The 10,868-nt window shown below is 48.8% G+C and overlaps 1 protein-coding gene across 3 annotated transcripts in view; it reads left to right on the top strand.

Moving 5' to 3' along the window:
* The first annotated feature begins 1,192 nt into the window (after nt 1-1,192).
* Nucleotides 1,193-10,868, top strand: part of CPPED1 (calcineurin like phosphoesterase domain containing 1) — a 137,847-nt gene continuing 128,171 nt past the window's right edge. Inside the window, exon 1 of one of the 3 annotated variants that reach the window (XM_070779682.1) lies at nt 1,193-1,396. In XM_070779682.1, the coding sequence (XP_070635783.1) occupies nt 1,327-1,396 (70 nt within the window). In that variant the 5' untranslated portion in view covers nt 1,193-1,326. Of the gene's footprint in view, nt 1,397-1,450; nt 1,650-10,868 lie in introns of those variants that run through there. The other 2 variants (XM_019988262.2, XM_070779681.1) reach the window with 2 other exon arrangements.

Genomic DNA, 10,868 nt, shown 5'->3' with positions numbered 1-10,868 from the left:
GTCCATGGTGCAGAAAGCGAAACTCTGACACTGGGTGTTTGCAGCAAAGTAGAGTTTATTTGTAGGGGGTAGCAGCTCATGCTCAAAAGACACAAATAAACTGATGGCCTTCTAGCAAGGGTTTTTAAAAGATAGTGTTAGGCAAGAGTGTCTAGAATGCTTATATAGACTTTCTTTTGATTGGTTGGTGGGGTAACAGTGTGATGTTTCTGAAATTTTAACCTTCTGGTTCCAACCAGTCTGGAGTCTTGTGCCTGTGGTCAGCACCTTCCACCTGAGTTGGGGCTGGGGGTGTCTTCATATACATCAGATTGTTTATCTACATTCCTACAGAATCTGGTGACTCTGCTGTCTTAATCATTAACTGCTTGAGCCTGCTCTTTGGAACTCAACAGGGGCCTTAGAGGCTAAAGCCTTTTTTTCCCTACAAATAAACAAGGGGACATGGCAGGGCATTTCTACCCTGGAAGGCCCCAGTCCTGGTTGGTTTCAATCTCCCCTATTCTTTGATAGTCCTCAATCCTGACGGGAACTAGGGCTGGACAGAAAGAGAATAAAATTTTTAATAGTGAGATTAATCACGATTTGGTAAAAGAACTCAATTTTAGGGGGATTTGGTTTCAAACGGAATGATGGTGATGGTGCTGATGACAAGCAAAACTGAAGCTGCTTCAGAATGAAATGTCAGCAATCACAGCAGGTGGCTGGTGGAAGGTACTGTCTTATCCCCCAAGGACAGGGCTGGGTCCTTTGGACCAGATACAATACAAGTCCCCTTAAATTGCTGTTTCAGATAAACAACTACAAACATTTTAGTACCAGCATCTTGCAAATTACATACGACATACTTATCATTCATTGCTTATCTGAAATTCCAATTTAACCGAGTGTCCTGTAATCTTGGGATTCCCTGGTGGCAATCTTGGGATTCTCTGGTGGCTCAGAGGGTAAAGAACCCGCCAGGAATGCGGGAGACCGGGGCTCAGCTTTAGTTGTTAAACCTGGAGCCCCCACCTTTAGCGAAGGTCTGCCCACATGCCTGAGGCCAAATTCACTCCGTCTGCCCACGCAAGCGACTGGCAAGTGGCCTCCACTCGCCAGGAACCCCAGTCGATTCCACAGGGGCCGCTCACGCTTCCGCCCCGCTCAGACAGCACTAGTGGCGCCCCGAGCGACCGAGTCCTGCGCGCCCGCCGGCCCCGCCCCGCCCCAAGCAGAGGGCGCAGCCCCCAGCCGGGCAGGCCCCACCCGGCGCTTGGGCAGTTAAGAGTCTCATAGCTCCTTGCTACGCAGCAGACTCAGTTGAGGCCAAAATACTCGCTAGCCATGTCGGCTGCAGAGGCGGGGGGTGTTTTCCACAGAGCGCGGGGCAGGACCCTGGACGCCTTTTCCTCAGGTACTTCCTGCTGGGGAGTGGGTGGTTTCAGGGCTGCGGAACATTCGGCGAGGGGAACGTTAGGTTGGGATGTGCACCTCCAGCCGGACCCCAGTGGGGGCTGCACCCCGGGGGCTGGGGATCGCAATAGCAACCGCACCTCCCGCACGTGGGGCTTCCAGGGGCTCCTGTGAGAGAGGCGTTCCTGGGCTGGGGGTCGGACAGTCATGGAATTTCGTTGGCCTTGACCGAGGTTCTCGGAGAGAAGATAAAAGTGAGGCAGCAAGACATAGTTGATATCGCGGGCTGTGCAGTTACACTTGATTTCTAAGTCCTGCCTTGGATACGTGGCTCAGGGAGTGTTCGCCTCAGTTTCCTCATCTGTGAGGCGGGAATAAAGCAACGAGGTTCTATGTGGCACGGGATAAGCGCTGGGTGCACGTGCAATGCGGTTATTTTTTATTATGGTTGTTGACCTTGATGTAGATTTGCACTCCGTAATCACGGTTATCTTCTACAATATGAGTCATTCACCCAAATGTTAGCAGTGCCTTCAGAGCTAAGAGAGCAGGGAGGCAGTCAAGAGTTGTGTTTGAGTTACGTGCTTGGACTTCGGAGTTAGCTAATTCGCCTCGCTGTGAGAATGGGTTTGTTAATGCTTACCTCACAGAAGAGAGTTAGAAGGTTCAAAGAATTTTTGTAACCCCGTTCCTGACACAGGCTAAGTGCTGAGTAAATGTACACTCCGGAGGCCCAAGAGGAACCACTGCTCCCCGTTCCTTGCTCCTCCCTGCGGGTTTTGCTGCGTGGAGTCACCTTCCTTCCCATGAACTCGCGGGTTTTTGTCACCCCGGAGAAGTCACCCCAGATGCCCTGTACAATCCGGCTTGTGCTCACCTGTATTACTTCACGCTCGCCATTCTTCTTGCTCAATTCTGCTTCACTGGGCTTCTTGAACTATTTTAAAAGGCCAAGTCCTTTCTCTCTGTAGGGCCTGGCTAATAGCTGGCTGATGTGTCTGGCTCTTTCTCAAACCTTCGCACCTGAATTAAAGTTTGATCACTTTCTCAGAAAGACTTTCCCTTGGTCACCGTTATTGAAGTAGGTTTTTTTTTCTATAACTCTCTGGTCTAAAGTTTTGTTCTTTTATCTTCTGCAACAGTTGGTGGGAGGGTGGGAAAGGAGGCAGGGTTCTAGAAGAGCATATGGGGCCAGAGATCTGGTTGAGGTGGATTTTAAAATACAACCTGTTATAGTGCCCGTTCTCTAAATATTGTTTTAATGTGCCTTTTTCATCGTTTTTTGAACCCAAGTTCATGTGTGCAACTCACAGTGAAACCAAACAAACCAAAATATCAGAGTTTGGAGTAGAGGATTTATTGCAGGGCCAAGCTAGGAGAGCAGGTGACTCATGCTCAAAAGACTCCAGGTCCCTCTGGTTTTCAGGGAAGAGGTTTTGGTTCTTTTTTTAAGTGTTTTTTTTTTTTTTTTTTAATGTGGATGATTTTTTGGCTACGAGGCACGTGGGATCTCAGCTCCCTGACCAGGGATTGAACCCACACCCCCTGCATTGTAAGGGGGAGTCTTAACCACCGGACTGCTCGGGAAGTCCCTAAGGGAAGAGTATTTAAAGCAAACAGTTGGGGAGACAGCTGCAGGGTGAACACCTTTCTTCTGGTTGGTTTCTGGTGAAACCAGAACAGGGTAGGGCTCCAGGAATCTCAAGCCTCAGCCTCTAGTTCTGATCAGTCTGGGGGTTTCACCATGTTAGTTATCATCCTCCACCTCGGGGGTGGGGAGGGCTGCAGAACTCAAAAGACTGGATCAGATTGTTATGGAGGGACTGGGACTCTGTTTTATCCCGTCACTGTTGTTTCTTGACTGTTTTCCCTTCGTTTTTGCATTCCCTCAAGTCCCTCATTATTAACCCCTTGAATCTGTTCTTGGGAACTCAGGAAAGGTCTAGGAGACTAAAGCCTTTTCTTCAAACAAGAAATGAGGGACATGGAAAGGCTTTTGTTTTCTGGAGGACCCCGCAGGTTCCTTCTCTGTTTCAATCCAGTGTGAGGTTTTTGAGATTTATCCATGTTGGTATAAGTAGCTCTAAGAATTTTCCACAGTTCATTGCTCATTTTATTGCTGGGCAGTACTCCATTATAAAAGCATAGATCAGTACTTGATACATTCTGTTGCTAGATATTCTGAGGATCTTCCCTTTGCTTTCCAAATCTATACCCTCCCTTCCCCACCACTCTAGAAGGTTGATCTCCATGGGCTTCATCCATGGGCTCCTTGCCCTTAGGCCTTCTGTTGGGTTGAGACAATGGGGAGTCCCATTTGGAGACCAGAGGAATGGGAAAGCTAAAGTGTTTATTCCCCTGACTTCTTCTCTGTGGAGCTGCCTCTGGCTGGCTCTACAGTTCAGTCCCTCAGTCGTGTCTGACTCTTTGCGACCCCGTGGACTCAGCACACCAGGCTTCCCTGTCCATCACCAACTCCCGGAGCTTGCTCAAACTCATGTCGTTCGAGTCAGTGATGCCATCCAACCATCTCATCCTCTGTCGTCCACTTCTTCTCCTGCCTTCAGTCTTTCCCACCATCAGGGTCTTTTCCAACGAGTTGGCTCTTTGTATCAGGTAGCCAAAGGATTGGAGCTTCAGCTTCAGCATCAGTCCTTCCAATGAATATTCAGGACTGATTTCCTTTAGGATGGACTGGTTGGATCTCCTTGCAGTCACAGGGACTGTCAGGAGTCTTCTACAACACCACAGTTCAAAAGCATCAATTCTTTGGCACTCAGCTTTCTTTATGGTCCAACTCTCACATCCACACATGACTACTAGAAAAACCACAGCTTTGACTAGACAGACCTTTGTCAGTAAAGTAGTGTCTCTGATTTTTAATATGCTGTCTCAGTTGGGCATAGCTTTTATTCCAAGGAACAAGTGTCTTTTAATTTCATGGCTGCAGTCACCATCTACAGTGATTTTGGAGCCCCCCGAAATAAAGTCTCTCACTGTTTCCATTGTTTCCCTATCTATTTGCCATGAAGTGATGGGACCTGATGCTATGATCTTAGTGTTTTGAATGTTGAGTTTTAAGCCAGGTTTTTCACACTCCTCTTTCCCTGGCTGTACTCCTCCCCTGAAATTCACTGCTTCTCTCAACATGGCCTTTCTGCCGGAACTCTCATTTCAGATTTGGGTAACCACTTCCTCCCTCCTTTCAGATGGAGTTGTGCTTTTCTGTGTTGGACTACTAAACTATCCTTTGATGTTCTACACTCAACTCATCCCAAATAATCTCCCTTTAAATGCTCCTTTAATTGTCATAATTTGAACATGCCATCTATTTCCTGCAAGGATCCTGATATGATGGACATTCAGTTCTTTCTGTTTTTCACCGTTGGTAACAGTTGTTAGGAGCATTCTGGTACAAGTCTTGTGGACACACGGGAAAATTTCTCCAAGGCGTCCACCCAGGAGAGCAAAGTTCTGGGTTGCAGGATATGATCTTTCCAGCTTTACTAGACCTTGTCACATCGCCTTCCAGAATACTTGCAGCAACTTACATTCCCACTAGCAGACTATGAGAGTTCCCTGTGACTCTGCCCTGTCTCTTTTCAGTTCAGGAAGTATTTATTGCAGTCCTACTGCATTCTCTGATATCTTGTGGAGAGTAGAAAAAAGCAAGGGGAAGGCAAGGACGCATAATGTAAGCACAAAGCTATGGCACAAAAAATAGGCCACTGCAGTGGGAGTTGGGATTTTAAGCGTTGGTCCTGCGTGTTGGTGAGACTTTTAACATAAATCGGGGAGCAAGGAGGAGGGTCAGGTAGGATGGGATTGATTGGGAAGTGGTGGCTTCGAAGTGCCGTCAGGAAATCTGGGGCAACCTGGAGGACGCAGTGTATGGCTGGGGGTGGAGGTGTGAGTGCTGCCATCCCCGGAGAGGCAAGTAGATGGTATGGCTGTAGGAGTCAGTGACATCGCTCAGGGGAAAAGTGTGGAGCAGTGGATGGTGTGTGCACGTGTGTGTGTAACCTTAGGATATGCCTATGTTTAGGGGATAAGACAATGGCACCCCACTCCAGTACTCCTGCCTGGAAAATCCCATGGACAGAGGAGCCTGGTGGGCTGCAGTCCATGGGGTTGCTGAGGGTCGGACATGACTGAACGACTTCACTTTCACTTTTCACTTTCATGCATTGGAGAAGGAAATGGCAACCCACTCCAGTGTTCTCGCCTGGAGAATCCCAGGGATGGGAGAGCCTGGTGGGCTGCCGTCTATGGGGTCGCACAGAGTCGGACAGGACTGAAGTGACTTAGCAGCAGCAGCAGGGGATAAGAAACAGGAAAAGACACACTGAAGGTCTCAGAGCAGGAAGCAACCAGGAACTTTGGAAGATAGACCGAGGAACCGGCCTTGGTACCAAAGCTGGGGAGGGGGGCTCAGGCAGGGTGTGCACAGGCTCAGATGCTGCAGACGTCTAGGTGAGTGGTAGCTGAGCAGGTTTGATTGTTCTGTCACCTTCGGGAGGACAGTTTCAGTAGAGTTGTAGAGGGAAGCCCGGGGGCATGGTGCTTGAGGAATGGCAGAGAGTGAGGACGTGCAGTCAGCAAGCATAGGATTCTGCTTGGAGCCCTTTGGTGATGCAAGATTGACGTAGGACACTAGAAGCTTGAGGAAGGAGCAAGGCTGCTGGAGGCTGAAGGGTTTGCAGCAGTAGTAAAGATGGTAAGAACAATAGGAGCATCTAACATCTGTCAGCTGTTTATGGCTTGCCAGGCACTGTATTCTGTGCTGTGTGTGGATGGTCTCAAGTGAAAAAAAGTGAAAGTCGCTCAGTCCTGTCCAGCTGTTTGTGACCCCACCCCATAACTGGCTGTTCGATCCATGGAATTCTCCAGGCCAGAATACTGGAGTGGTAGCCCTTCCCTTCTCCAGGGGATCTTCCCAACCTAGGGATCAAACCCAGGTCTCCTGCACTGCAGGCAGATTCTTTACCAGCTGAGCCACAAGGGAAGCCTGTGGACTATCTCATGTAATCTTCAAAACAGTCCTGTTGAACTAGCTATTATGGTTCTCTTCTTTCTATAGTGGGGAAAAAGTCAATCTCAGAAAGGCTGGGCAACTTGTCCAGGGTCACGTGACTGGTCTGAGATGGATCTGGGGTTGAAAAAATGCAAAAGGCAGGTTCACTGGTTGGAGAGCAGTATTTGAGGAGATGGGAAAAGATGGGATTGAGGGCTCAGAAGAGGGCTTGGCCCTGGGAACAAATGTTCTCTTTGACCATCTCTTCCTCCTCCTCTCTCTCCCTACCTCTCTCTCTTTTCTGTCCCTCCACCTATCTCCCAGACCATCCATTCACCAGTCTGTCTGTCATATGTCCATCATTTCATCTGTCTGTCCATCCATTTTTCTGTTGGCTCATCCATTTGCCTACTCATCAAATGTAGTAAGCACCTCCCTTGTCCCAGCAATTGTATTATTGATGAGTGAAACTAGTTGGGAATGGCAACCCACTCCAGTATTCTTGCCTGGAGAGTTCCATGGACAGAGAAGCCTGGAGGGCTACAGTCCATGGGGTCACAAAAAGTCGGACACAACTGAGTGGCTAACACAGCCCACACAGTCCACCTGTAGCTACTTGGAGAGCCCGATACTAACCTGCCGGTCACATGAACCAGCATAAATAGCAGCCTTGGCAGATGTCAGGGAAGGGAGGGGACCTGAACAAGGCCCTGAGGGAGGCTTCCCTGGGGAAGGATGTGTTGGCCCCTGGTTGAAGGGTGAGTGGGAGGGACCTGGGTTCTGAAGGGCAGGAAGGCTACTGTGGACTAGAGTTCAAATGGAAGTCTGACCTGGTGGGACCGGAAAGGGAAGGTTGAAAGAAGGAAACTCCTGAGTGTGGAGCAGGGCGGCGTGAAATGAGACTGGCTTGTGGGAAAGGAGGTCATCGAGGAGTTTTGTTTTTATCTTATGGTTGTTGTTATTCAGTCACTAAGTCGTGTTGACTCTTGCGACCCCTGTAGACTATAGCCACCCAGGCTCCTGTGTCCATGGGATTTTCTAGGCAAGAGTACTGGAGTGGGTTGAATGGGTTGCCATTTTCTTGTCCAGGGATCTTCCCCATCCAAGGTTCGAACCCGAGTCTCTTACATCTCCTGCAATGGCAGGCGGGTTCTTTTACCACTAATACCACCAGGGAAGCCCATCACACCAAGGGCTTTTAGGCTGCATGTATGAGGTGATGCCGTTCCCATTTTGGAAAGAACAGTCTGGCTGCAGTGGTAGCAACAGAGCTTCTGCTTTAGAGGAACTTGGGGTGCAGTCAAATTGGAAGCTGGAGCTCAGCAACTTGTCCTGAGGCAACATTTCCAAGGCACACATTGTTCACTTTGAACTTGTTGATTCTCAGTCGCTGGAGGTACATGTGGAGGTGGTAGGGGGCTTCCAGTGGAGATTACAGGGGTGCTGAGGTATGAAGCTTCCCAGCTCACTGGAGCTGCCCCAGGACTGCCGTAGGACCAGAGAAGCATACACCGGGAAAAAATTGCAGAGATGTGCGGATGGAGAGAGATTTAGAAGATAAACTGATGAGCTAGGAGGAGGGAAGTGACCTTGGACTTCTAGGAGTGGGGCCTGCACTTGGTCTTCCCTGCCAGTTGAGCAGCCCAGCGGGCCTGCATAGTATGTGTGTACAGGGTTCTGGGACCCAGGGAAGGCAGTGACGGCAGGAGAGGCAGCCTGCGGTTGGACTAAGTGCTCGACATGCAGTGAAGCGAATCCACAAGACTAGGGGTTTTAAGCCTGGCCCTCCAAAACCAGGGGTTTCCCTGGTGGCTCAGAGGTAAAGAATCTGCCTGCATCACAGGAGATGCAGGTTCGATCCCTGAGTCAGGAAGATCCCCTGGAGAAGGGCATGGCAACCCACTCCAGTATTCTTGCCAAGAGAATCCCATGGATAGAGGAGCCCACGGATGGAGATCCCATATAGCCCAGGGCTTCTAAAGGCCTGGCTTTGGAGCATGCCCGTGTGCTCAGTCACTCAGTCACATCTGACTGTGAACTGCAGCCCTCCAGGCTCCTCTGTCCATGGGATTCTCTTGGCAAAAATACTGGAGTGGGTTGCCATGCCCTTCTCCAGGGATCTTCCTGACTCAGGGGTCGAACCCATGTCTTCTGCAGTGCAGGCAGATTCTTTACCTCTGAGCCACTGGGGAAAACCCCGGTTTTGGAGGGCCAGGCTTAAAACTCCTAGTCTTGTGGGTTCAGTTCACTGCATGTTGAGCACCTAGTCCACCCCCAGGCGGCCTCTCCCGCCGTCACTGCCTTCCCTGGGTCCCAGGTCCCTGTTAGCATTGCTGGTGACTTTGGGCCATGCCCTTGAAGGGTCCATTGCCAGTTCAGGCTCTGTGGGCAGGGGATGAGCTGGTGGAGTTGCCCCAAGGGCAGGCTTGGAAGAGAAAGGAAAGGAACTGGCTTTTTCGGTCTCTTGCCAAAATACACATTGCCTGTCAAGGAGGTTTTGGTGAACTCCAGTAACTGTGCCTAAAATCACAGCCCTGATAACCCTCATGCTCCCTACGGGAAGCCCCCTCCAGAATTAAACAGTTTATTTCTCAAGTGAAGCTTGTCAAGTAAATGAAGGCGTGCTCTCTTAGCCAGCTGGGGCTGCTATGACAAAACACCATAGGCTGGCTGCCTTAAAAACAACAGAAATGCATTGCTCACATCCTGGAGGCTGGTCAAAGGACCATCCAAGGTCAAGAAACCTGCAGACTCAGTGTCTGGTGAGAACCTTCTTCCTGATTCATAGATGGGTCTTCTTCTTTTTTTTAAAGACTTAATTTTTTAGCTCAGTTACATGTTCCTAGCAAAGTTGGAGGAAAGTACAGAAATTTCCCATATAGCCCACCCCACCCCCACACATGATAGCCTCTCCCATCATCAGCATCCCCCCACCAGAGTGGTATGTTCGTTACACTGGAGGAACACGCAGTGACCCCACGTGAGCAGCCGGAGCCCACAGTTGGCATTACAGTCACTCCTGGAGTTGTGCACTTTATGTACTGTATGTGTACTGTATAATGATGTGTAACCGTCATTACAGTAGATGGCTGTCCTCCTGCTGGGTCCTCGCGTGGAGGAAGTGGGGAGTGAGCTCTCGGGTCTCTCTCTTAAAAAATTTTCTTTCTTTTGGTTGCGCCGGGTCTTTGCTGCTGTGAAGTCTTTTCTCTAGTGGCATCGAGCAGGGGCTACTCTCGAGTTGCTGTCAACGGGCTTCGTTGAGAAGCATGGGCTCCCGGCACTGGGCTTCAGTGGTTGTGGTGCACGGGCTTCAGTTGCCCCTGTGGCATATGGAATCTTCCTGGACCAGGGGTCGAACCCATGTCCCTTGCATTGGCAGGTGGGTTCTCAACCACTGGACCACCAGGGAAGTCCTCGGGTAATCCTAGTACTGAGCCCTCACGGCTTAATCACCTCCCAGAGTCCCCGTCTCCAAATATCATCACACTTGGGGTTAGATTTCAGTGTAGGGGTTTGGGGAGGACACAGACAGTCAATGGCAAGCACTTTAAGACTTCCTCCTGGTGATTTTTGAGGAACAGTATTCCCAAGCAGTTCTGTTGCCTGTTAAGTGTGGCTCAGTCACCCATTTCCTGCTAACACAATCTGCTTGGCTCTGTCAACAGATGTTTATAGAAAGTAAGTTGTACGTGTCTCACCTGAGAAGGCTCACAATCCTCAGGCATGTTCAAATATTCATTTTAATTAGGCAAATTGATAATTATATTTCCTTGACATGTATCCTAATTAAGACTACTTTCTCCTAGCAAATAATGGTCTTTCTGAAAAGTTTACAACACCTGTTTTGAAGAAATTCTCAAAGGGAGAAATACCAAGATTAAAACATGCCTTCAAAATTACCTGTATTTGTTTTTAGGTCCCAATCAGTTTTTCGAGTTCATTTTATCGCCGGTTATTTCCCCCCTCGGAGTACAGGGATCATCAGTGGTTGACCTAAAAAGATGATTTCCCGGACATTTTAAGCCTCCACAGCTGTTTCAGAGGCACCAACTGTGTTCACTAATTCTGAATATTTCTTGGTCCCTCCTGGAAACCCTTTCACTTTAAGACAATAAATGAAATTCCTAAAGAATAAACTTACTTCCTCAGGTCTCACCTAAGGACTTCTGTAGAAACAATCAAACTGGAAATGTTGGTTCAGGTCTGAACAGGATCAAAAACATTATGTAAAAAATTCTAACCTATCAATGAAGAAAACAAAATGAATACCTTGAATTATGCCATCCATGTAGGCCAGGCCAGTTCCCTATTTAAGAAGGGTTCCTGTGACTAAAATAGGAGTTTGGATATCTTCCCTCCTCACTTTCATTGTCTGTAAAACTCAGTGCATAAAAAGTTCCGGTTAGAACATTTCCAAAAGACAAATGAACTTTTGTTTCTGAATGCCTTGTTTCTTTGC

The sequence above is a fragment of the Bos indicus genome, chromosome 25 (genome assembly GCF_029378745.1).
Source record: "Bos indicus isolate NIAB-ARS_2022 breed Sahiwal x Tharparkar chromosome 25, NIAB-ARS_B.indTharparkar_mat_pri_1.0, whole genome shotgun sequence".
Classification (NCBI taxonomy): Eukaryota; Metazoa; Chordata; class Mammalia; order Artiodactyla; family Bovidae; genus Bos; species Bos indicus.
The sequence above is the reverse complement of the archived record's forward strand: the minus strand, read 5'-3'. Positions and strand labels throughout refer to the sequence as shown.